The following is a 27,289-nucleotide window of genomic DNA, read 5'->3' as shown; positions in this document are numbered from 1 at the left end:
GGTGTTGAGCCCTTAAGCTGTGGGCAGCTTTGCCATCTGTACGTCTTTCTGGCAAAACGTCTTCTCAAATCTTTTGCCCACTTTTAATTGGATTATTTGTTTTCTTATGTTTGAGTTTTGATTATTTTGTATGGAAGCTCTTTACCTGACATGGGTTTAACAAATATTTTCTATCTGTGGCTTTTTTTTTCCTTCATTTCCTTAACATCATCTTCCAAAGAGCATAAACTTGCTATTTGATGAATTAATTAATTTTTCATTTTTTATGAATTGTGCTTTCGGTGTTGCATCTGAGCAATCTTTGCTTGATCCAAGATAACAGATATTCTCCCTTCTGCTTTCTTCCAGAAGTTTTATAGAACTTGGTTTTCTCTTTAGGTCTGTGACCCACTCTGAGTTACTTGTATTAGATGCGAGCCTCATTTTTTTTGGCAGAAGGATGTCCAATGGCTCCAGCATCCCTTGTTGGAATAGCTTTTATTTTTCATATTACATATTACATCTACCTAGCTGTGGACAAGGTATTTATGTAAGCTTCCTCCTAATCTTCAAACCAGTGAGCAAGGGAGTGGGGTCATCTCCTCTGCCTGTGACAGATGGGGAAACCAAGGCAGAGAGTGAGGGAGTGGTTACTCAGGATCACCCAGCAATAAGCGGTAGCGCCTACTGACCCTGACCCATTGCATGCTCCATCTTGGGTGAGTGAGGAACAGGGTCAGGCTAAGGCTCTCTCTTTGGCCTCTGGGCAGCAGATTCTTCTGGGCAACCTGCAGCTTCGGCAGCGCTGGGGAATGCCCCCCAAGGCTCATCGCATTGCCAGCTCACTAGAGGGCTAAACGGGAATCTAAGTGTCCCCTATTTTTAATCTGTACACCCCACAGCCATCAAGACTGGTATTGGCTTGCTTCTCCTCCACCCAGAGTAGGGGGGAGGGGAGGGGAGGAGGGCAAGAGAAGGAGGAGGGAAGGGGAGGACAGGAGCCAGGGCTCCCCCTAGAGGCCATCCAACACCTCAGCTGCAGAGGCCTCACTCAGACCCAAAGAGAGAGGGCCAACTGTGGTGCCAAGGCTTTACTCTCAGAAGAAAGGAAACGCGATCCCACCCGGGATAAACATCTTAATGAAAAAGCCCAGGGACTTGTATTTTGTTGCATTTTTGGGCTTCCTTTATCCTATTCTAAACATTGGTTTTGGACAGTGTGCTAAAGCCCCACTTGTATTTGATCTTACCGTTTGTAAAATCATGACCATCCCAACGGTCTTGTACTTCTTTTAAGTTTTCGATAAATAAACACAGTCTGGCACTGTTGCCTCCCTGTGGGGTGACACATCAGTGCCCCAAACATGTCTCATCAATCATAGGGTGGTGAAACCCCACGGATTTTTAAAAAGTCTTGTAATTGTACATGTTTCTGATATTTCTTTATGTAAGAAAATCATGGACTCAGCTGTTTAAAAAGGACTTTTCATCTTAAATCACTCAAGAGGACTAGTTGCCCATGAAGCCCAGAAATATGTGATCCCTTTCATTTTAGATCTTTGATTCATTGACAAGAACTCCAGCCTCACATTAACCACTGATATTTTTCCCCATAGGATTAAAGTGTGCGTTTAACATTGGACATGGCCCATAGACTGATTTGTTCTTTTTTTCTTGAGAAAATAAATTGCTTCATCTGATTATTACAGTTTGATTATAACATTGGTGCTAATTTTGCCAATCAGTCATTTTGTTGTACTATCGATATCCGTGCTGACTGCAGCCTTGACCAGCAGTGTTCGGTTACGTGCAACTTTCTCCGTTGCCTGGTCATGGATAAGAATTGGTTCCTCACAGCCAAACCACAACACTTGTACCAGCTCCTCTTCTGGACCCGCCACAGGCCCCAGCGATGGTGAGACAGTCCTCAGCACCCTTGGCACATGAGAAACTGCCTGCAGTTCCAGGCAGACATGCACCTGCTTCCAGATTGTGCTCCAACTCCAAGAGTTGGACTAAGAAGCTCTGTTTAGCAACTTGCTCTGATAGCCCTGCCTTAGTCACTCAGTTTGCTCTTATAAATTATTTATTCGACACAGAGAGAGAACACCAGTAGGCAGAGTGGCAGGGAGAGGGAGAGGGAGAAGCAGGCTCCCCACCGAGGAGAGCCCCATGCAGGACTCGATCCCAGGACCCTGAGATCATGACAGAGCCAATGGCAGATGCTTTACTGACTGAGCCACCCAGGTACCCCTGCTCTAACAAATTATTACAGTCTGGAAGGCTCACACAACTAGCAATTTCCCACAGCCCTGGAGGTTGGCAATCCGAGAGCAGAATGGCTTCAGGGCCAGGTTCAGGTGAAGGCCCACTTCCTGGATTACAGAGGGCGGTCCTCCTGCTGTGTCCTCACATGACATAGAGAGAGCTAGCAGGCCTTTCCTCTTCTTATCAGGGCACCAATCCCATCATGGGAACCCCACCCTCATGGCCTCACCTAACCCTACTCACCTCCCAAAGGCCCCACTCTCAGATACCATCACACTAGGAGTAGGAGTTCAATGTATGGATTGAGAGGGGTGGACATGGTGGCTTCAGACCATCGCCAAGCTCCCTACCATGGTCATTCTGTATATCCTTTTAACTCTTGAAATTGAATTACTTTGACCTGAGAGAAGGAATGAAGGAATGAGCTTGGTTCATGATCCATCATGTCCCACATTATTTCCCCAAAAGAAGAAGAACCCAACTTACTACATTTTGAGAATAAATGATTGAATGGTGGGTGAATGAGAGGGTAGATGGATGATTGTATCCATAAAACTTGACACTGCTGGCAAATGGACTTTATTTTGTTTAATAGGGCCAAAATATTTGGAAGTTAAGGTCACAGAGGTTTCAATTACTCAATTATCAGAAATTTGAGGACAAAATTATATTTTACTTTTCTGTGAAAATCATTTCACCAAATTCCACAGTCATTCCTGTAGGGATAGATTAAACCTCAATGCTGCTAAATTCTGGAGAACATGCCATTCCTCACTCAAGGATTGTTAACTATCTGTAAAGCCCCTGAATTAGGTGCTCATTTTTGAAATACAAACCCATTTTTTCAACCATGCAGTAAGAATCATAGTTATGAATATATTTGTATATGTTTGTGTGTGTGTTTCTATAGTCTTCTTAGAAATAGCCTGCGGTCATAACATTTAATGTTTAGTTCTTTACGGAATCAAACCCCAATCAGCCATCTTCTGTGTCAAGTCCACAGACTTGGAACACTTACCTTCAGAAAGATGTGATTCTTGTTGACATAAGTTTATCACCTCCTGGGAATGCTTACCAGAGAACACTTTGGTCTTTTCTCAAGCTGGAGGCCATAAGTATTATAGAGGCCAAAGAGGCTGGCATTTTTGAGGAACTGGAATGAACTCTACTGGATAAAATGCCTTAAAATGTAAATAGTCTGTGATCATGAAACAGAGACTCACTTTTGGACATGAAATATTCCCACACCTAAAAACAAAATAAACTAGCCTCAAATATATAAACACAAAGCACAATGTCACCAAGGAGTCACTAAGAAAACTCTTATCTTGCTGCAGGTCATCAAAGGCAGAGACATGCAGACACAGCATTTACCTACATTAGGGCAGCCCCGTGCATCCCATGCAGCCCCATGCACCCCCACGGGGACTTCAGCCCCAAGCATGCCTGGGCAGCCCCATGTAGCCCTCTGCAGCCTAAGTAGCTGCGGGATCTTGCCAGATGGAGTGGGTGTAAAGACAAAGACAGCTCAGAGACTCAAACTGCCCTGTCAATACAAAACATTTTGATTATCCTGACTAATGCAACAATTCCTTTCAAGTCACTTCATAATGAAATGTCCACATTATCGGACATTATGGGGAGAAATTTTTTAAAAAAGACATGGATGGAACTAATATTTCAAAATTTTAATGTTTTGGGCTGCCTTTTAAAAAAACGTTGATTTGGCTGGTCAGGTCAGTTATTATAGTTGAATCACTGTGTGTGATTAGACGGCCTGGCTGCTGTCCTTCTACTAACGACTAGCAAGTTCACGGCCATCCTAAAGAGGGGAGTTCAGATAATTGGTGAAGGAAAGCTTTGGCACACTACTTAACTCCATGGCGGGCGGGGTGGGGGGGGGGCGAGGTAGCTCACAGGGGTCTCTTTTATGAGGACGTAAATCCCATTCATTAGGTTCCACCTCATGACCTAATCACCTCCCAACCAGCTCAGGGGATTAGGATTTCCTACATCTGAATTTGAGAAGACATAAACATGAGTCCACAGCCCCTTGGAACTATCCTTCCATGTGCTTTGTTCTTGACAGGGAAAAGCAAAGGTGAGGTTGTGAGTTGTCATAGCAGGATGCCAAGGCTGTGAGCCTACTCTGGGGATCTGTGAGGTCCCACTGACCCTGTTACTGCATCTCTCCACCCCCCAGTTTGGGTGCAGGATCCAATACCCTGTGTTCTGGACTTGCCAAGACCATAGCAATTCCCAGCATGTGTCTCTCCCACCGTCACACACCATGTGCTTCTCCTGAAAGTGATCCTGATCCTGTGGTCCCGGTGATGGAAACCAGTGAAGAAAGCAAGAGTCTGGAAAAAGAAAGGACCTCACAGGGTCGAGGCAAGGGGAGCAAGAAGAAGGTAGAGCAAAGATGGGGTGGAAGGCCCACCCCCAGGGTGACCTGGTGCCCCCTCCCCAGGGAAGGAGAGGGGCTGGGTTTTACCATAAAGGCAGCCACACTGCCAGATCCACAGTGCAAAGTGGGAGGTGTGCAGGAGAGGGGCTAAGGTGGCTGATGACCACTTTAGAGGGGACAGATGGTTGAGGATGGGGGAGTGAGGGCAGGGGCAGGGGCTTGGCTTGGGAAGGCATCAAGGGCACCTGTGCCAGCAATAGAAACACTGAAGCCCACCCTGCGTGCGCTGGTGCTGGGTTGTTCCACCGACTGATACACTTGCACCAGGACCTTTACATCTCTAGCTCCCACATTCTTGCCCACCGAATCCTGCTTTCAAGAACCTGCCTTGCTCCCCTGCAGGGGCTGAACCCCACTCCTGAGACAAGTGGGGTGAAGGCGGGTGGGGTTGGTGGGCTTGTAGAGGGCTCCTTCCCCACGTGTGGACCATTCCGGACTTTTAAGGTCAAGCTAATGGAAAATGATGGAAAATGACCCACAATAAAGAATTGCCTGACTGCCGCTCCCTGCCTCCCTCCAAATCTCCCAAAGACGTCTCTACAAAACGTCATGTCCAGGGTTAGAGGTTTAAAATGCAACCTCTTTAAGTGAACAGTTCTTGTAGTTTTGCCTAAATAAAGGGGGAAGTGAGCAGATCCAGAGAGTTAAAGGCAATAACAGAAACTAAGTGGAGCACTTTTGCCTGATGTGCGAGGCGTCTGCTGGAATTCATGGGGCTCAGTGTGAACACATGATGCTCAGAGCCCAGGAAATGGGGACAACCCTTGGCTCTGGTGGTCCTGACCCCACAGACGGCTGCTCTGCCTCTGAAAGCTCATTCTGTGTCCACCAGAGACAAAAGCGTCCCTGGGGGATCAGACGGGGTCGCAGGTAGAGCTGGCTCTGCACAGAAGGTGAGGCCCCGCAAATCTGAATATCTCTTCATCTGCCCAGAGAGGCCAGGATAAATGTCTCCATCAAGGACGGTCACCAGGGACTCAGAGATGGGGGCAGGGCTCAGTGTCCAAGGGCTGATCCCTACAGTCAGGTGAGTAAGTCGGCAGCTAAGGGGGCGGGGGAGTTCAGTGCACCTGCAGTCCCTCTGTCCCCCACCCCCTTGTCCTGCATGAGCTGATTCAGATCCCAGACTCTGGGCGAGTCAAGAGCCTCTGTCAAGGAGAGATTCACTTACCCCGTAAGACATTGAGCCCAAAGAGTGAGATTTATGAGAGGCATTCTGAGCAAATGTGAAGCTGCTGAGGCTAGGGGATTCCATGTCCAAAACTTCATTTAAAATATGATCAATTGGGCAGCCTGGGTGGCTCAGCGGTTTAGCACCGCCTTCAGCCCAGGGCATGACCCTGGAGACCTGGGATCGAGTCCCACATCGGGCTCCCTACATGGAGCCTGCTTCTCCCTCTGCCTGTGTCTCTGCCTCTCTCTCTCTGTGTGTCTCTCATGAATAAATAAATAAAATCTTAAAAAATATGTATTATATATAATCATGTATATCATATATAAAATATGATAAATAACCACATCCGAACTCAATGGGGAACTGGCTTCTTTTTGGTGTCTTGCGGGTTGGTTCTGCTCTAAAACCATTGCTCTCATGTCATAGTCTCAGATGGTGCTTATTTGCAGCATAAAAGAAAAAAAAATCTTGGAATCTCCTTTGTAAAAAAAAAGAAACGAAAACAAACATGCCCACTCTATCAGAGCCCCCTTTATATACACAGGTTAGTTAGGTTTTACCTGAAAAGGGTGCATAGTTTACATTCAACGTATACCTACAAGCCACGTGATTCATTTAAAAAAGTTCACAAATAAAAGTGAGTAAAGGGACTGAAGTCTAGTCACCCAAACCCAGACACAGATTCGGGAGTTGTTCTGTTTTACTTGTCCTCATTAGGAGGTCTTTCTGAGGCATAAACACAACAGACAATTGTTCCTGGAATGATTAAAATGTCTCCCTGGCAAAATGGGTTCATGGATTTATTAGGTGCTTCGCTTTTGGAGAAAGCTAAGTCACTGCAATTCTTTTGTCTTGTGCAAAAATTTTCCATTTTTGGCAGAAGTTAGAGTAAGATTTTTGCCCATTGCCCACAAATTTGTTTTATCTGGTACATTATGTTGAGGAGAATGTCACTGAATACAATCACATCTTTGTGCCCATCTTTTCTGTGTTCTCATGATACCATGTGCGGAGGGGTCCCGATGGCAGAGGTGACAGGGAGAGTGACAGGGGCTGACTGGGGGAAATAGTTGCAGTTCTGCTTAACTTCTCTGTTGGACCTCAGGAGCAAGCCTCCCATTTTTCTCCTGAGGAAAAAGAAGGGATTAGGGGTAGCTGCTGCCTGGGGTCCCTTGCAGCTCGAGGTGACCTCAGTGTATGATGCTGACCTCTCAGGTGCCTTGTCCACGGACAGCTGCAGGCTGTAACCGCCCCCGATACAGTCACCCAGAGGGTCACTTCTTCATTGCTCTTGTCCACTAACCTCTGCTTTTGGACTCAGAGCTGGAGGGGTGTCTGGGGCCCATGACCCCCAGAGGGCGGCCCGCCTGGAGCCAGGGATGCATCCACACTGCCAGGCCGCTTCAGTGCCCACCCCGCCGGACGATTCAGAGTCCTAGGCCCCTCCCCCCTGAAGCAAGCTGGTCCTGGGCCCCATCTCTCTGGGGCTGGGCCCTCTGGTCACCCCCCACTCTAGTGGCTGGGCCACTGAGCTTGCTCATAGGCAGCCAACCCCAGGCCGGGGCCCAACTGCAGGACACAGCTCAGCCTCTGAGCAGGTGGGGGATTGCTGAGACCCGCAGTGCGCATCTCCCTGAGGCGGCTTCAGCTCAACGTCAAATAAAAACCAATCCAGACTTAGGAAGGGGAGACTTTATTGGAAAGGATTATCGCAGTGTGAGGAACATTCTGATAATCGGGTCTGCACGCTTCTAGAGTCAGGGAAAGGAGATGGCACAGGGCTTGGAAGAACTCGGTGTGGGGATGTGGGGACAAACAGTGGATGGAAGGGGTCAGAGGATGTCCCAGCCCCCAGGACAGGCAAGGGGAGGCTTCTCAAGGGCAGCAGTGACTGCCTTCTGCCTTGGTGCTGGAGCAGGCCCTTGGACTGGCCACACAGACATGGGGCTGTGCAGAGGGACCCAGGCAGGTAGAGGCCTCCATCTGCCCACCCTGAGCTCCCAGCAAAGCTCTGGTTAAGGGCTCTGAACAAGAGCCCCAAGAAGAGGCTTCCAGGAGCCCAGGCACGAGGTCTGTGGGGAGAGGCGGGTGGCGGGACTCTGCTTGGGGTCCCCACAGGCCACTGCATTAGGGCTTCTGGGAGTGAGACCCGACATCAGTTGTTTTCTGAAATGCCCCCATGTTGAAGGAGCCTTGGCACAGACCCTAGGGGGCTGGTGGGTCAAGGAGAGAACGTTCCCCACAGAGGAAAGGATTCAAAGAAAAGATCGAGATGGAAATCAGCTTCCAGGAGCCAGAGAATATCCCAGGGGACCAGAGTCAGCGTGGAGGGCGAGAGAGGCGGCTCCGTGGAAGGGCACAGTGCGGGGAGGGTCCGGGGCCTCCACACGCGGGGGCTGCTTCTCCAGCACCCAGCCCACGGCGTCCCCCAGGGCTGCTGCCTCAGCTGGGCTTGCGTTAGGGACTCAGCTTTTCTCCTGGGCAAGTTCATACAGCAAAACCTTCACCATCTCACTCATTTTCAAGTGCACGACTCAGTTCATCCACATTTTGTTTTACTGTGTGAGCCTGGTTCCATGTAATCATTTGTTGTTTTATTTTTGACTCAACTATTAAATCGGAATGTCAGCACAGAGCTTGACTTGGGTTTTGGATCAGAAAGGGTGTGAAAGTAGTAGCTGATTCCAGGTACGTGCACCTAGAACTTTCTGTACCGGGGGGGGGGGGGGGGGGGTGGGGGTGGGGGGGGGGGTGTTGTGTGAGTGAGGAAACATGCTTTCACATCATATACGTGTGTTTATTATATATAGGAGTATCTATAACATCGTATTTTTTAGGTTATTTATTTATTTATTTAAAAGAACAGCCTTACTTTAATCAAGTTCCAGCAAGAGGGCACACTGCTTTGGAGAGCATTTGTCTCAGCAGAAAACGCAAGGGTGTGTGTAAAAGAATGTTTCTAGAAAATACCAAAGGCACCAAATAGAACCCTAACTTTGCCTTCCGTTTCCCCTTGATGCCGCTGCATACCCTGGGTGGGGAGGCTACTTTGTCCAGCTGACTTTTGGAATGTCATAGTGCTCCGTAAGGGTGTCCAAGGGTCTGTTGAAGTCCTCCACTCTCTGCTTGTGGATTTTGGGTGCTTTCTTTAGGATCCTTTCCATTTGCCACTTCTCCTGACTCTTCTCGAAAGACGCCTGGGCCGGGGTGCGCTTGTCCAGGCCGCGCCACTTCTCCTTCTCATTCTTTTTGCTCATTCCCATCACTTCCAGGAGTTTCGCCTTGTCTTTGTCCTTCTGTTTCTTCTTCTGATTGGTCACGCTGAACTCTGCAACACCTTTTAGTTTCAGGGGCCCCTTCTGAACCTGCTCGTAGGCCACCGTGAGGCCGCTGGCTTTCCTGTAGGAAGGGAGAGAGAGAGATTGAGAACAGGAGCAGAGGGAGCAGGAGAGGGAGAAGCAGGTGCCCCACAGAGCAGGGAGCCTGATGTGGGACTCGATCCCAGGACCCCGGGATCACAACCTGAGCCGAAGGCAGACGCTTCACCTACTGAGCCCCCAGGCGCCCCACTAACATCTCATGAGCAGTCACAGTGTCTGATAAAGAACTTACCCAGGGAGGGGAAGTCGGGGTCGGGGGTGCGCTGCTGGCCCCTGGCAAGCTGGGGCTCAGGGTTCACGGCCCACCTGGCTCCACTGCCCTTCCCCACAAGCATAAATAAATGTTTTCTTTCTTCCCTGAGAACATCTGTCAAACTGAGGTGTCAGCTCCCTACAAAAGCAGAACCGAACATGGTGCAGGAGAGATGGGGGAGGTTGGGCTTCCGTGCCCCCGGGGCGGCCTGCTCGGTGGTCCCAGCTCTCGGTGGGCGGGTCCACCTTCTGCTCTCTCCCCCGGCCCACGCCCTTGCCTCCCACTGCGAGGCGGCCTCTAAGACCGTGTGGGTGTTGGACCGTTACGAAGGCAGTGCACACACCCTCACATGTGTATGGTGCACACACTTCTGTGTGCACTCACACACCACACGTTTCTACACATACATGCTTGCACACGTCACTTATGCATGTGTATTACACACACACACACACGCACCTTGTCACGGGTGCCCACACGTGTATGCTACTCTCACACATGCACACACGCAATCTCTCACATACACACTCTCACACGCACATGTGTGCACACATGCACACACATCCACACTCACACACATATGTGCACACACATATATACATGCACACAATCCCTCACAGGTGCACACAGGTACACACACAATCACTCATGCACATTTGGCATCCAGTCCCGCTCACCTCAGAGGTCCAGGATTCCTCTTTCCCAGGCTCATGATCCATTTCCCTTCTCCTTCCTTTTTTACAAATTTATATTTTCCATCAGTAAACAGGTTGGTTTTGGGAGTGGAGTACAGCGGAGGTTCACTAGCTCAAGAAAATCTCCCGATCTCCCCGCACCTCAGTGCTGCCCTCTCAGGTTACCAGACCCCAGTGATCCTTCCCCGTGGGAGCCGCTTCCGGAGCACGTCCCACCCACCCTCCTCCGAGGAACTGCCAAGGGTTAGCCGTCCACCTGCTGCACATGTGTCACCTCTGCCCTGGAGGCCATGGACAGAGGCACCCAGAAATTTCGGATGGAAGAAAACCAATGGTGCCAACTGAGGGCTGAATAAATGCATATTTTATAAGGAGTCAGTGACTGCTGTCTACCTCCCACAGGCTGGTGCGAGAGCTGTGTAAATTCACAGCTTGCTAGTCTCTGACCTTGATTTTGGCCCTTGCTCCTTAGGCCTGCCGAGCCTTCCGCTGATGCCTGCCGCCAGGCCCTGGAGCTGTGGGTGTCTGATGGCAGGTGTGGCCCGGTCCCCAGCCACCGCGTGCCCCTGCCACCTGCTGTGGCCTCCTTGTTCCCTGCTGGCTGTGACTCTGGGGAGGGGTGGGGAGTCCAAAGGAGGGTCAGGGGCTCTGGAAATGCCTATGGAGATATTTCTGCTTTACAGCTTCAGTTTGACCTCATTTCACATTTAAATGTTGCTTTTCTCATGGAAGCAGGAGAAGGACCCCTTATCTCTCATGCACATTCTTTCAGATGTATTTATTGGGCACAAACTGTGTGCCTGAGATGAAGGCACTGGGGCACAAAACAGGATGGCAAGACGGCTGTGCACAGAGCCCACCGTCCGGGGAGAGGGACCTGCGGCAGGGGAGCCTCTGGGAAGGACCTGATGCATCTCCTGCTTTGTTTGTGTATGTGTGTGTGTGTGTGTGTTTAAGATTTTATTTACTTATTCCTGAGAGACACAGAGAGAGGCAGAGACACAGGCAGAGGGAGAAGCAGGCTCCCTGCAGGGAGCCCAATGCAGGACTCGATCCCAGGACCCCGGGGTCGCGACCTGAGCCACAGGTAGGCGCTCAACCACTGAGCCACCCAGGCGCCCCATCTCCCACTTTGCTAAGTGTTAGCCAGGGTCCGTCACTCCCCTCAGCACATCCTGCGAGTCGGCTCGGTCCAGAATGAAATGAAATGCACAATCAGCAAGGACCAGAGTGGGTGGAAGGAAGGCCCATCCCCAAGGCCATCAACAGAGAAGCTGGGAAGCCCAGGATTCCAGGCCCCACTCAGCAGAGTCCTCGCTGCTGCCAGTCAGAAGTGACCCAGCCCCTCCCTGGGCAACGATGGGGTCATGTTATGGGGAGGGCCAGAATTGGGGAGGGAGCCTTGGTGAAGTTAGAGAAATTTATGTTTTTCTCACAGCCAAGCTCTGGGGTGTTTTGCGTTTGTTTCTCAGTTTGGAAGCTGGGTGAGCTTACTGCGAGGGTCTTGTGATGCGGGCACAGGCAGGTGAGAGGGCTGCTGGTGCTGAGCCCCCACAGTGAGAGACGCAGGCTGGGGACCTGCCGGCGTAAGTAGAGGGGTTGGACCCAGGAAGACCCCAGCAGGACGCTCCCGAGGGAGGGTTGCGGTGGCCAGATGAGCAGGGGCTGCAGGGGAGAGCATGCATGAACCGGCATGAGGGCTTGAAGCCCTAGTCTTAGGGTGCCGTCCTCACGGGGGGCAGGGAGAAGCTGACACAGGGCTGGTGCAGCCTTGTCCTCCTCCCTGACTTCCTCCCATTTGTGCTGATAGGGCTCTGCTACTTGTCCACTTGGTGAAGAACTTTCTAATCCCATCATGCGGAGCAGGTGTGTTGTTCCTGGGGAGGGGTCAGAGGTGGGACTCTGGTCAGGGGAGATGAGGGGGTACACTCGGGGGAAGGTGAGGGAGCTCCTTTGCCCCATGCCTCTCCTCTCAGCTGAGTGAGGGAGGAAGTCTCCGCCTCCCTGATGGGCCACTGCACCACCTGTGATCCCACAGGCACCCAAGGACAAAGGACGGGTGGATCCTGATCCTAAAGTCCCCAGTGGACCTGTAGCTTCCCAAAGGGCACCCTTTAGAAAGGAAACATGTCCCTGCGCGTGTGAGCACAGGCCTGTGGCCCACCGACCACACCAGACCCCCACGCTGGCAGAGCTCCTGCCCAGTAGTGCTGCAGGTGGGCACCTGCTGTGGGCCAGGCCCTGCCACTGTCCTGGACGCCTGTGTGCCCCCCGTGTCGATGCCTCCACTCCGGACTGGGGTGTGCCCCCAGCTCCCAGCCAGCCAGCCCCCTGTCCCACCACGGCCCCTGCCAGACCTGGGCTCTCAACACATTAGCCAGTCTCTGCATGTGCCCTTAGGAGAGAAATCCGACGTGCTCCGTGACCCCTGGGCTGTGGAGAGATCAATAAAAGGACATGTGAGGTTGCAGCAAAATTGAAGATGCCTTTGAATTAGAAGAGTCCATCGTGACGTCCTGCTGGAGCAATAAAAGAAGAAAAAAGAGGTGGAATATAGGAGCCATCTGGTCAAATCCCCTGAATTCCCAGTAAGCCCAGTAATTTGACTTGATGTGCTGAGGGCTACAGGGAGGGACGGGCACCAGATGAAAGCCTGTCTCCTTGAGCAGTTGACATTCCCATGAAAGTAAATACTAGGGACAGAGAAGTAGCCCCTTGATTCTCCAGCGGGAGTGGCCTTGGGAGTCACCCAGGGGGCTTGTTGAAACCCACCCAGAGATCGAAGTCGGGCGGGTCTAGGTGGGGCCCCATCATAGGCTTTTCTCAACTTCCCCCCGCGATGCCGGCACTGCAGGTCCGGGGACCCCCCTCTGAGAAGCTCTGAGGTTGTCCCTTCAGCTCTGCCCCACGGCAGTTCCACAGCCCTCCAGGGTCTAGCCACTGGATGAAGGAGGTCACGAGAGCAGGGTGGCTGACGAGTCACAGGGAGCTCAAGGATGGTTGCGTGTAGGTTGATCCCACGCAAACCCGGCAATCACTAAGCATTGGGGTCAAAGACACTGGATTCTTTTATTCTTCTCCTGACACATGGGGTTTCAGTTTTTAGCTACGATCTCCTTCCGATTGATGTCAGCTAATAATGGGCAGAATTACATCCTCTCGATTACTCTCGAACGCCCTGTGGTATTTAAAACATCTTTTGTTTCCAACATCCTGGAATATTTAACTGACCCTTTTCCAGATCAAATAACATCCCCTGCGTTTTGATTTATTTACAGTTTTTCTGAGGCCGCAGGAAAGCCAAGCCTTATTGTTGGCGCGCAGCTGGGTTTTTTCTGCCCTCTGCTACCTGGAGGTTAATTGAAGCAAACATCCTACAAAGGAGAAAGTCCCCGAACACGTGGCAGAAAAGTGAGTGGCCTCAGGCCCGGCCTGCCGCCCATTACCAAGTTCAAACAGCAAAAACCCCAAAGGAGGGTGCCCCAGAGTGGGAGTGACCCCCACACAGGCCAGGGTTTCCTTCTCTGGGAACAGACCGCACTGCTTCTGCTGTTGTCTTTAACACTTGGTTTTGAAATAACTGCTAAATTAGAGGAAAAAAAAAATTTTTTTAAAGATTCCACTTACTTATTCATGAGAACAGAGAGAGAGGCAGAGATACAGGCAGAGGGAGAAGCAGGCTCCACGCAGGGAGCCCGATGTGGAACTTGATCCCAGGACCCTGGGATCACACCCTGAACTGAAGGCAGATGCTCAACCACCAAGTTCCCCAGGTGCCCCAGGAGAAAAATTTTAAAAATTAGAAAAAGGACACCTGTATACCCCGTACTTAGAATTAACTGCTGTTTCCTTCTTATCCATCAGCTCCCTCGTTCTTTCTCTGTATATAATATTTTCCGTATTACTACGTAATATTTGAGAGCAGCTTGCATACATCATGTCTCTTCACCCCACACAGTGGAGATGCTTTCCGCTGGTCATGGTGCAGTCTTCACCCACAGTGGATTTCACATGGAGACAGCCCTCGGGTCTGGCCCACAGCCTACCCTCTGTCTTGTCCATGGGCCCCGGGACGCCCTCCCAGGCCTCATCCCTCCTGTCCCGGAGCTCTCCACACCCAGTGGTCACCCACATCCATCTCCTTTCCCCTGAATCCTTTCAGAACTGGGCCCGTCTTGTTTGCACGGAGCATGTTCTCAGTGGGTGGCCACTCACATGGGACAGGTGACTGCCCTGTGTCGCGCCCGGAGCACAGGCTGTGGCCCCATTTCCCCACTCTGCACTGATGAGTTTCTCCCGTGCTCTGGAGAGGCACTCTAAGATGTGGCCCTTTCCTGCTCCTCGTTCCTCGTGGAAGTCCACCCCCGATCCCCAGGAGACCAAGTGTTCCCTGATGAATCTTGCCTGACACGCCCCTGACGCTGATGGCTGCCAAGTGAAGGTTTTCCTCCCCAGCACACCTGCCACCGTGAGCAGCCTGACTGAGCATTCCACGCAAGCCAGAACCCTCCCGTCCCCCCCATTATTTTGTGTATCTACTTATTATTGACATAGACTCGTGGCTACTTCGCAGTAAGTCATTGTCGTCCTCAAACATAGTGGAATGCAAGTAGGCCCAGACTGGCTAGTGGGATCGCCTCAGTGCTCAGTGGTTCCTCTGTCCTTGTCACAAGCCCCTTCTCTCTCTCTCTCTCTCTCTCTCTCTCTCTCTCATATTTTCTCACTTTCTGACACAGTGAGATGTGCCATGCTCATCTTCTAGTCTCTCCACCCCATATCTAGCATCTGCCATTTTTATTCCTAAAATAAGGTGTTTGATATCCATCCAGTTGACTTCAAAGCTATAAGGAGAATTCTCTTTAAAAAATAGTTAGACTCTAAAATGGAAAGCTGCTAGTGCAATAGGACACCTTTGGTGGCGAGAAAGAGAAAATCTGATGTGAATGAGCACCAGGAAAACATGGGCTGATCGGCTGACAAAATCCAAGGAAGGCATGAACAGCGCCTGAAGTGGGCAGCACTTCTGAACCCCGGGGGTACTGACCCCTGGACACCGGTGCCTTCAGGCTTCTTTCCATGGCCACCATGAACCCAGACCCCTTCCTCTGAATAGCAGAGAACATGCTGCCCAGGGTGCCCGTGGCTGACGTTTGGCTTCCGCCCCTGAGGAATTCCTGCTCAAAACCCTGGGGGAGAGATTCAGGGTGTCCTGGCAAGGAGCAGGTCTCCCTCGCCGGATTAATCCAGGAGCCCCGGAGATAAAGTCATAAAAGAACAGGACAGGTCCCGAGGTGGCCGAGTGGAAGAGGAGGCCAGGGGGCATCAGGCAGACATGAGAATGTCTGGTGGGCTCTTCTGGGGCTGACAAGAACAGTGTCACTATTTCCAGTCACTATTCACATGTGCTGCAGAGGAGTTATTTTCTTTCTTCTAGGTGATGCCAGAATGCAAAGCTTCCAATGACTACAAAACCATATTACGTCCCTGACTGTTCATGGGTAAGAGCAGTGACGTATCAGAGCAGAAGCCAGCATCACTTCCCTGTGTTACATTCACCTGTCAGTACTGTGGTGTTTATTTTTAAATTTTTTTTAGAAATTATTTATTTTGAGAGAGGGAGGAAAAGAGTGGGAGGGGCAGATGGAGAGGAAGAGAGAAACTCAAGCAGACTCCTTGCTGAGCACAGAGCTGGACGTAGGGCTCGACCTCAAGACCCCTAGATCATGATCTGAGCCAAAACCAAGAGTGCAATGCTTGACCAACGGTGTCACCCAGGCGCCCCTTCCCTATGTGTTATGGTGGAAAGGTCACAGGGGCAGGGGGAGCATTTGGTGACTTGGGCAATGGCCTGACCTTGAACGTCACTTCCTCCTCTGGCATGCCTTGGCTGTGTGGTCTGCGTTCGACCAGAATCATTGTTTTGATGACTGTACCTTAGCTTCACACTGACCTCAGCCAACCATGACTGTTGGTGACCACAGATGGACAAAGAGTCCAGTTGTGGACTAGCCCCTCTCACTCCCTATGACCTAATTCCCAACTCCCTTCTGGCATGCCTGACATTCTTCTGGTTTGGACCCAATCTATGGTCCTGTTTCACCCATCAAACTCCGAATTAGGTGTGTCCAGGGCCATCACAAGGAGGGGCCAGTGTGAGGCCAGCATGCCAGTCCTCCTCTACACTGATATGGCAACCACTGTTCTTGTAAGCCCCAGAAGAGCCCACCACACATGGCCAACCCCGTGTCCTCGGACCACACAATCACCAGCCATGGTGGTCCTGACAGCAGCCACTCCACCAGCAGCTGGGACAGTCTCTATGAGCCCAGAGCTCCCACCCAGGTCATGGAAGCTGCAGGAACACATTTGGAAGTGGAGCTGGGCTCCAGGGCTAGGTGACTTGTGTTTTGACTTTATTATGAATGTGTCATGTTTCCAGAAGTATGAGCATGCCTGAGACTAAACTCTCGGCTTCACCATGAGGGATGGGATTAGTGGTTCCGGGGCCCTGCCAGAAACACAGCTGTATAGACAAGCCCCAGTGACCTAATCTCCCAAACTATGAGCTGGCCCCATCCAGCTGCCATGGGGAGTGTGAGAGGGGGCTGGAGCGGAGTGGAGAGGTACGCAAGTGTTTGTGGATATGGGATGGGAAGGAAATGGTTGTATCAGATAGGAAGTAAGAGAAATATACTTTACGATTCCAGGGAAGGGCTGTGTGAGCGGATAGTGAGCGTCCCTGTGCCCAGGGAGAAGAGAAAAATAGCCGAGGGGATGGACTGCTTCTGTCCGAAGGAAGTGAGTTATATTTCATTTCCACAAAAGTGGCTAATAAAAACAAATCCCCAGTAAAATGTGAGTTTTAAATACTTGGTTACAGGGGGGCCTGGCCACCTCAGTCAGAAGGGTATGTGACTTTTGATCTCAGGGTCGTGAGTTCGTGCCCCACATTAGGTGTAGAGATGACTTAAAAAGTATATATTAAAATTTTTATTTTATTTTATTTTATTTTATTTTATTTTATTTTATTTTATTTTATTTTATTTTATGAAGGGGTTACTGAGGTGTTGAATCTTCATCTTGACAAGGTTTTTTTTTCCCCCCGGGGACAAGTGAGGACAAGCTCACATGTCTTCCCCAACACTTGAGACTGAATGAGTAGGCGGTCGGGTGGGTGTTTCGTCCACTCACTCAGTTGACATCTGCTGAGCACCTACTATGGGTTAAACTCTAGCGGATGCAGGGGACACAACACAGGAGAGGCACGGAAACCCATGTGGAAGAAGAACAGAGGTGTGAACAGACAGCAGGATGGCAGGTCTTGTGCTGCGTAGGGCATGTGGTGAGAGTGGGGTGTGTGATGGGCGATGGGGAGACCCTGGGGATAATGAACACCCCCCCGCCGAAAAGGAGCAGCCTGGTCACTCAGGGAGAGCAGCGAGTGTGCACAGTGACGCTGGCCCACAGCATCCCCGCAGCACGTTTGCAGGGCGGTGGCACACGGGGCTTGAGGCCGTGGTGGGATCCCAGTTATTTCCTAGGTGGAGGGTTATGGACTTGGGTCCAAGGCAAAGTGGATCCAAACACAAATGCTGTCTCCCGGCAGGATGCTGACCTCAACCCCCTTCCTGTGTTGATTCTTCTCCTACGTCTGTCCCCAGCCCCCACACACCCGCTCAGAGAGGAGGGACCTGCCCTGCGCAGCCCAAGCCCCTGGGAGCACAGTCCCGGGACACAAAGCCCTTCTCAGCTGTTCTGCTTGTCGTCTCCTCCGTCACTGTGGAGTGTTGGTGGGCTGCTGTTCTGTCCTCCCTGCCCCTCCTCAGCTCCTCCTGACAGCCTCCTCTCCCCCGGACGCATTTCCAGAACGGACAGCAAACGAGGGCGGAGAAGGCTCATCAACACTTCATTTGCTTTTACTGATCTTTTCTATTTGTTTTTGGATGGTCATCAAACCGCTAAGGTGTTATTGAAAGCGTGGTTGGACAGTCCTTTTGAGCCAGAAAATAAAAACACTGTCCCAAGAAACAACTGAAACTTCTAGACAACAAGCTCCAAAGATTCGTATTTTCACATATTTCTTTATCTCAAAATGAAATACTTGAACTAGAAAGATAGCACCTGTGCATCCGATAGCGCGGCCGTGGATCACTCTAATAGGGAGACACAAAACTATGCGATGAAAAGGGAACATTTGGGGAGGAAATGGAGCAAAATGTGATAATTTCTGCATGACTCCAATTAACTGGTTTAAAATGTTCAAAATTTAGTCCAAATGTTAGAAACCAACTCCTGTAAAATTGGAATCTTTTATGGAAATAAATAAGTTGAGTAAATAGATCGAGGGCCTCCGCCTTTATCTTTGTGCCAATACTGTATCAGCAGCGTTGCTGGGGGAGACGCAGAAGAGACGCAGAAGGGCCCCAGGGACCTTGGCTGGCCGTGTGGTCTGGCCTCCCCTGCCCCCGTGTGTCCTTTGGGAGTTCCCGGACAGGCGAGTTGGGAGGTGGGGGCCTGGCGTAGATTTGACTCAAAAGCAACTTGTTTCAAAGGGAAGATGCCCCGCAGCCCCGGTGGCCCAGGGGTTTAGCGGCAACTTCAGCCCAGGGTGTGATCCTGGAGTCTGGGGATCGAGACCTGCGTCGGGCTCCCTGCATGGAGCCTGTTTCTCCCTCTGCCTGTGTCTCTGCCTCTCTCTCCCTGTGTCTGTCATGAATAAATAAATAAAATCTTTAAAGAAAAAAACAAAACAAAAACAAAGGGAAGGTGCCAACCCCAGCAGTTGAGCTCTCTGCGGTCCTGAACAATAAGAGGGTCTCTGATCGAATCTGTTACCATAAACAGTATTTTCAAAACTGAAGAATTTAGAAGTCGTAGCGCTCTAAACGGGCAGTGGATGCAGGTGCCTGAGGCTCTGATCTCCTGAGAGCCCGACGACAGGGTGGGGGGCAGGATGAGGGCTTTGAACCCCAGTGCCAGCGGCACTCAACGATCATCCCTGTCCTTAACACATCCTCTAGGGAGGCCGCCGTCCCATGAAGTGTGCCGCTATCGTCCAGTGAAGGCACGAGTATGCCTGAGAGGAGGAGCCCACAGACCTGGAAGGTGCACGATAAAATTGCAAAGAAAAACAGGAAGTACCTCCACGTTAGTGAAAGTGAAGTGAGCCCTGAGCATCCTCTCCAGCTACATCTCTGTCCCCTTGCCCATTTGGTGCCGACGCATCAATCCGCTTCCATGAAGACGTTCTGGACGAGCTTCTGCTCAGCACTTGAATTCCCAGGCCGGAGTGCAGGGCTCAGGGACACCCGTGATGCTGTGGATGGCCCTCCAACCAGAGGGAGGGGTTCATTCAACCTTGGGACACACGCTGTCTCCTGGCCTCCGGATTGGCCAACCTTGAAATAGAATAAAACCCAATCCTCTCTCCTGTCACCTTTAAGTTTCTTGGTCAAGGTTGATACATGATTTTCCTGGTTAATTTTGCAAAAAAAAACATAACAATGTGAGTGTTTTTAATGACCCCAAGTAGGGAAAACCCAGAGGGCCAGGCAAAAGCTCGATGCCATTGAGGAAGCTGATCACAATGCCATAAACCCAATGACTGTGGGCACAGCTTGTGCTTTCTTGGAGCAAGCCAGAACAGTCTGGAAAGAGACTTGCGAGCCTCACAGTTTACCTAGCTACACTTGGGCTCCTTTCTCCAGTTGAGCCTCAGGATAACTTGCCTCCTAGGTCAATTCTGCAGAACAGAAAGGCAGACTTCAGGAAAGAAAAAAATAAAACTGTTTGTTCAGGGTGAGATCAAATCTGAAACTGGATTCCATCCACCTGGCATGATGAATTCAAAGAACCCAGTGGAATCAGAGACCGAAGTATCTCCGACTGCTCTGTTTCCATCACTCGCTCCTCTACTCTGAACCATGGTTCAGAGGCTTAAGAAGGAGCCAAATTCAATAGGGGCAGACATTTGAGGGGGGGAACCCATCTCATTTTATTTAAAACTTCATTATATTAAACTCAAGGAATTTGTCTCTAGGTTTAGAGACTTGATCCTGTGACTCAAAGGGCTTGGGAAAGCCTCGCATGCCCACAGAGGATGCAGCTGATAAAACAGAGAGGCCGCCGAGCCCCACATCAATGGGCACCTTCCGTGGGCTTAGCTGGGATGGAAATGCCCCATTTGCACCGAGCCCTCCGGTTGCAGGAACACAGAGAAGCAAGAGCCTCGCCCCAGGCAAGGAACGGTGTCCTGGTTCTTCATCAGCCACAGCTGTGACTCTTTCTGAACTGAAAAGCTGGTCCGGCTGCCACATGTGCACAGACCTGACTTCACCACTGTGTCCTCTCTGCAGAAGGTCAACACGGACGGATGTCACAGACGAGCAAACTCCATCCCCCTGCCCAGGGCACCCTGCTCCTGGGGCCCACACGGGCCCGCCGTCCCCCCAGGGCAGCAAGTGTGTGCTCCGGGAAGCACCGCGGCCGCAGCTGTGTGTTTGCAGTCACCAGGAGACACATGCTCCCCGAAGCAAACACGGAGTCCTGCCCTGCGTGTGCACAACAGCAAAGCACAGATGCTGCCTCTCGTAGGAGATGTTTTACAATGGATTCAATTATTGACATTTTTCAGTTGGTCATCCTTAATCACATAAACCGTCCTTGATGAGCACAGATGTCTTTTTTTCAACCCAGAAAGTGCTGAGTGATGCCTGGTTTAGAGCGGTGGGTGAGACCACACACCTCTGTCTCAAGCGGAGAAGTAAATGGCTTTCTTCCTGGAATGTCCCCGTAGGATGACCGGAGGTCATTTCGTTAGAAAGTTAAGTGTGAGGCAAGGCAAGCGGGTTTTGCCCCATGCCCTCACAAGCGCCCCTTGCGAAAAGCTGTGCCTTTAATTATTATAATTAATTAGGAGCGTAAATTTCTCTCAGCAGAGCTTAGCTGAGACATTTGTTTGCGATGAGCCTTTCCCCTCTGTGGAACTAGAAATATCATCGTAAATGTGGCGATCAACATCTCTCTCTCCAGCTCAGAAAGTGTTGACACAGATGTTTGGCTAATCATTCAGAGCAAATAGCTATTCCCATAAAGGCTAAGATTAGTCGGAATTGGCATGCATTTCTTTCTTCTGTGAGCCTCGTTTGATTATAGATGATGTTTTGTTAGAGTGTATCCATGCAACCTCATAAATGATGTAAAACCCAAGAAAAACAGAGATTCGGTGCCAAGACCAAATTAAATACACATCAGAAAAATGCGGGCTTGATTCAGGTTCAGGTACCATGAAGCTTGCCTTGGTCTATTGTTGCTGAAGCCTTCAGGAGAACTATAAAAAGCAACCCTGACATTAATATCAATTTAAAGTTGGTGTGGCTGCCAACATTTATTCAACACCAGGCTCAGCCGGCTGTATCCCCTCGAACACAACATAGAGTGGCAGCAATCACAGCCCCCAAGAGCTGTGACAAATGGCCCGTGTGGACCGGGCAAGGAAAAGCGTTCTCTGCGTCCGCACATGGCCACTGCCGCCATCCTCCCTGTCGCAGCACAGACGGGTCTGAGAGCTGGATGCAGAGCTTGCTCGCTGGGAGAGCAGCCTCAGAGTCTCCCGCCCGTGCCGTGCCATTTCCTCCTTCCCTCAACCCACCCCAAGTCACATCACGTTCCGATTGCCGCCCCTTCCCTCCTTGGCCGACTGTCCTCGCACAGATCCCTGGAGATCCTCGTTGAGTTACCACCGGTTGCCTCTGGAGCCTGTCAGGGAGCCCGAGGTCCTCTGTCTGATTTCCCTGCTGCCCACATCCCTGGCGGATGGGAAGGAGCGGAGCAAGGCCAACACCCAGCTGAGAACTGGCTCGGGGCCGGGGCGGCTGGCGTCCACTTGCCGTTCTCCAAGGTGTGCGCTCACCTGTCTGATGCCTGCCACCGGGGAGCATCCTGCCAGGTGCTGGGGAGAAGGGAAGACCAGTCTGGGAAATGGTTGCAAACACTTTGCCAGAACTTAGAAACCGTGGAAGCAAAGTCTCAGCGGGAAAGCACATGAACAGTTGAAACTCCTGGATGTCGGCAAGTTGGTGATGGGTCATCCTGGCAAAAAGCAACATCAGGTGAGCAGAGAGAAGGCTGACTGAGCTTCCTCCTGTGGGGAGGCTATGCAGTAACACCGTGTGAGCGCGGGGACCCCACCTGCGTGGACGGAACCTGCTCTACAGCTGCGGTCACTGCTGGCCCCAAGGCGCTGTGTCTGCGGGCCTTCATGGTCTTACCTTGAGGTGTTTCACTCTCAGGAGAAAACGGCCCCTCCCACGATCTCAGGCTAGCTCTTCCACCTCATGAACGCTGGTTAAGCCGTCTCCACACCCACTAACTTGTCTCCACACCCCAACGTTCGTACTATGCTGTGCCTCTCTCCATATATATATCAATCTTGCGAAGGAACACAAGTGACAGGCTCTTTTCTTTGAAGTGGGACATGTCAGGAAGTGCTGGGATAAGGGGTAAGCTGACACATGCTTGAGGTTTTACACTGTGTGCATTTGTATTTATTTTCAGGATGTTTGGTAGAGTCAACCCTGGATCTGTCACACTCTGCCTCCCCGGGTGGCTCCTGCTCATCCTTGAAAGCTTGGTTCAAAGTCAGCACCTGCTGGACCTGCTGCTCCTGGGCACCTGTGCATTCATCAGCCGGGACTAACCGGATGCTGTTTCCCCTTCCGTCCTTCGGCAGCAGACTTTGCACACCTTCTGAGGGGATGACGGCATCCTTGGTACCACATGTCCTCTGTGCAGTGGGACTTTGGCAGGGATGCAGGTGCCCCACAGCGGTCCCATGACTGCATGGACCTGTCTGGGAGTGGGGGAGGTGATGTCTTAGTCGGCTCAGGCCGCCATGACCAAGGAGCACAGATGGGCTGCTCAAAAACTCAGACACTCTTCACTGCTCTGGAGATTGGAGGTCTAAGAGAAAGATGCCATCCAGTGTAGGGTCTGGTGAGAACCCACCTCCTGGTCTGCACACAGCAAGAAGGCTCTGGTCTCTTCCTCTTCTTAGAGGGGGCGCCAACCCCATCCTGGGAAGCCCACCTTCATGACTTCACCTAGCCCTTCTCACCTCCCGAAAGCGCTGCCTCCCGAAGCCATCTCACTGGGCGCTGGGGGCTCACCATGAATGGCATGGCGGGGTGGGGGATGACAAACATTTAGTCCACACAGGCAGCCACTCGCTGTAGAGCTCTTAGGTGTGCATAGTGTGGCTGAGGAATCAAATATCCAGTTGTGGCTTACCCTAAGTAGACTGAGTTTCTAATTCCACAGGTGCACGTGGCAAGTGGTGACCCGACTGGACAACACAACTCCAGAAGCTGTCTTAGTGCTCGGAATAGAGTATTTAGTCCTGAAGTGAACTGCACTTAGTGCACTGAGGAGAAACTATCTTGGCTCTTTCTTTATTTTCTTTTAAGATTATTTATTTATTTATTCACGAGAGACACCGAAAGAGAGGCAGAGACACAGGCAGAGGAGAAGCAGGCTCCATGCAGGGAGCCTGATGCGGGACTCAATCCCAGGACCCCAGGATCACAACCTGAGCCGAAGGCAGACGCTCAACCACTGAGCCACCCAGGCGCCCTGCTATCTTGGCTCTTAGTTTAAATAGTTAAACCTTCCAAGATGTCAGGGAAGTTACATGTCTTCATTTATTCCTTTTCCCAACGTTTGTGGGACTGCCCCGTGCAAGCTGATGCGCTCTTGCCTTGGGGACTCCTGCCCCATGGAGCCCCCATCCTCCGATGGGGGAAGCCCTCTGCAGAGGCGACACTCGAGCAGAGGCGACACTGAGCAGAGGCCTACAAGCCAAGGAAAGATCTGGAGGAAGTGCATTCCATGGACAGGGCTCGGGACCTGACAGGCCCTGAGGTGGGAAGGGATGCGGCTTACATGGTGGACGGAAAGGAGAGGCCCCTTTCAGAGGCCAGGGGGATGTCGAGGCAGCAACAGAGAAGGCAGGCTGCACGCCGAGGTCATATTTGTATTTTATTTAAAGCCAGATGGCAGCTGTGGGAGGGGCTTGCGCAGGGGCACCAAGTGATGTCATTGGTGTTGGGAGTTCATCCCTCTGGCACCCAGGGGGACATTAGGTACTGGGGCGGGATCCCCCCCGGTGGCCTGCGGCTGAGACGTGGCCCGGCCAGAGGAGGGAGGCAGAGGGACGCGGGCCGGGGAGGACCTCTCATCACTGGATCTGTGCTCCGAGATCTCAGCCCGAGTGACGTGTGTGGGCGGTGGGGCTGCTGATGGAGAAGCGTGAGATCGGGGGTCCACGAGGGGGACTCGGGGAGGGGGCATCCCTGTGGGCACGGGGAAGGGAGGAGGGGTCCAGAACGACTGAGCTCACCGCCACCCCCCCTATTCCGGGACAGGATGGGGCCCGGCATGCGAGGCGGCGCTGCAGCGGGTCCTCGCTCTGTCCCAGGCCCAGGGGGCTCTGCTGGCTCGGGGGGGGGGGGGGGGGGGGCAGCCAGCTCGGCCCCAGCAGCACGGTGGCTGCGGGCCCACACCACGAAGGCCCTGCCGTCCCCCCCACTCTCCTGCCCACACGCTGAACCGCGCTAGATAAAGTTGTTGAGAAATTCTGGAACGCCCCCCAGATTTTCGTACATTTTTATTTCTCACAGTGGACTATCAGCAGTGAGATAAATTTAGACTCCCTGCTAAGCGTGACACACCGCGGTAATTGTACAAGTATGATGTCTTAAATTACACTTTTATTATCTTGCGTTTCCCTTCCAGCTTGTAATTCTTCTTTCTCATCACTCTCTGCCTCTGCCTGATGTGTATCCCTTCCTCCTCCTCACAGGATGATCATTAAACTTCTCCAATCACCAGTAAATGGTGGAAAGAATGAAAGAGTTTGGCTTTAAACACTTCTAAGTAGACAGTTGGGAAGTGGTTGCAAATTAAAACCAGGCGGCTTAATGATATTAGTGTGGCCTGCTTGAGAAACTCAGCCCGGCCCCGCTCCCTGGGCCCGTGGTACCTATGACATCAGAGCTGGGGTGGGGGGGTGACCGGCCCTGGAGCAGGAGGAGCGTGCGGTGGGGGCTGTGCTCTCAGCCCCCAGGGGAGGCTTGTCTCACGTTGTAACAGGGAATCAGTGGGAAGGCTGGCGGTTCCTGCAGGGGGGTGTGTGGCAGGGGAGCAGAGGGGCTGCTCCTTCAGCATCTCCCCAGTTCCACACGGCCCCCCAGAAACTGGCTTACAAGGGGGTGCTGTGACCAACCAGTGACCGCAGGGCATCTGGTTTGGCTAAATGTTTTCACTTCCCGCATTTCACTGAAAGCATAGAGTGAGGTTTAGAAAGTTGGGATGAGGGATCCCTGGGTGGCGCAGCGGTTTGGCGCCTGCCTTTGGCCCAGGGCGCGATCCTGGAGACCCGGGATCGAATCCCACGTCGGGCTCCCGGTGCATGGAGCCTGCTTCTCCTTCTGCCTATGTCTCTGCCTCTCTCTCTCTCTCTCTCTCTGTGTGTGACTATCATAAATAAATAAATAAAAAAAAAAAAAAAAAAAGAAAGTTGGGATGAGGAGCTCAGAAGGTGAGGTCAGGTGTAGCCGGCGAAGCAAGGAGGGCAAGGATCTGACACCCTCGTTACAAGTGTCAGTCTGGGGGCTTGGCGATGGCAGTCTCTGTGGAATGATCATCGAGGACAAACAAGGGGCACCTGGGTGGCTCAGTGGTTGAGCACCTGCCTTCAGCCCAGGGTGTGATCCCGGGGTCCTGGGATCGAGTTCCGCATCGGGCTCCCTGCATGGAGCCTGCTTCTCCCTCTGCCTGTGTCTCTGCCTCTCTCTCTGGGTCTCTCATGAATAAATGGATAAAATCTTTAAAAGATAAAAAGGACAAACAAAACATGAATAATTTTAACATCCCATAAAGAAGAGCAGTGCCAGAATTGTGAATGATTTAACTGCCCCCAGTACATTGAGCATTATTTCAGCCACAGACGACAAATGGGGCTTCAAATAGAGTCTTTTTAAAATATTCAGTAAAAAAATAAATACATAAAATAAAATAAAATAAAATAAATAAAATAAAATAAAATAAAATAAAATATTCAGTAAAAGGCAACCATCGAACCACTGCACAAATGCTTTCCATCCCCAGGACAGCAAGGGCAGGCAGCACCGAGGGAAGCGATTTTGCCAGACGTGGAAAGAACGTGGCCTGGTTGTTAGCATGAGCTTCTTGGGAGCCTCCCTGGGCTTCTCACATGTTCTACTAACTCTGAGATCAAATCTCTTCTGACTCATTTTTTACTTCCCCAAAGACATACGGACCATCTTAGCAGCACAGAAAATTTCCAAGGCAAGTGCAGGACTGGCTGGCGCCCCACCCATGGGAAGTGAAGGTGGCAAGAAGAACCCTCACATGGCCGCCCCCCCCGACTCCCAATGCTCCCCCAACCCCACTGTGCACACACATTGTCTCCCAGATGTTTGCTCAACACTAATGTAGGTACTGCCCTGACCAGATCTTGTAAACAGGATTAAGGTCTAAAACAAATGGCCTTCAAGATGGGGAGATTATCTTGGGTGAGCCTGACCTAATCAGGTGAGCCCCTAGAAGGGATGGAGCGCTTCCTGAAGAAAGAGACTTGAGGCTTGAGGGGATTAACACGAGGGAGATTCCCTGTTACTGGCTTGGAAGAGGAGGGATCCCACGGCAAGGAGCATGCACGGCCCCCAGGACCTAGAGTCCTCAGTCCTACAACCGTGAGGAAATGAATTCTGCCAACAGCCCACATGAGTTGGAAGCTGAATCTTCCCCAGAGTCTCCAGAAAGGAAGGAAGGGCGGCCAACCCTGACTTCACCGAGTGAGCCCCCGAGCAGAGAACCCAGCCGCACCGAGTGGGATTCCTGACCCCGAGGACCGTAAGCTGACATGTGGCTGTTCTGTATGTGACAGGACACACAGCAAAGGGAAGGTAACCACATGTGCTGTGCACTCGGCAGGTGCAGATCCCACCCGGCGACAGCGTCCCACGGCCGCAAGCCATCATTGCTCCAGGAGAG

At 51.5% G+C, this 27,289-nt stretch overlaps 1 protein-coding gene across 1 annotated transcript; it reads right to left on the bottom strand.

Annotated features, from left to right (window-relative positions):
* Positions 1 to 8,761: 8,761 nt before the first annotated feature.
* On the bottom strand, positions 8,762 to 23,394 carry LOC112662687 (protein FAM32A-like). The gene is made up of 2 exons (XM_049105652.1): positions 23,331 to 23,394; positions 8,762 to 9,399 (listed from the first exon to the last, which is right to left on the bottom strand). Exons 1-2 carry the CDS (start codon positions 23,392 to 23,394, stop codon positions 8,933 to 8,935), a joined length of 531 nt encoding a protein of 176 aa, XP_048961609.1. The 3' UTR covers positions 8,762 to 8,932.
* Positions 23,395 to 27,289: the final 3,895 nt, after the last annotated feature.

Source organism: Canis lupus, chromosome 34 (genome assembly GCF_003254725.2).
Source record: "Canis lupus dingo isolate Sandy chromosome 34, ASM325472v2, whole genome shotgun sequence".
Taxonomy (NCBI): Eukaryota; Metazoa; Chordata; class Mammalia; order Carnivora; family Canidae; genus Canis; species Canis lupus.
This window is presented reverse-complemented; position numbering and strand designations above follow the sequence as displayed.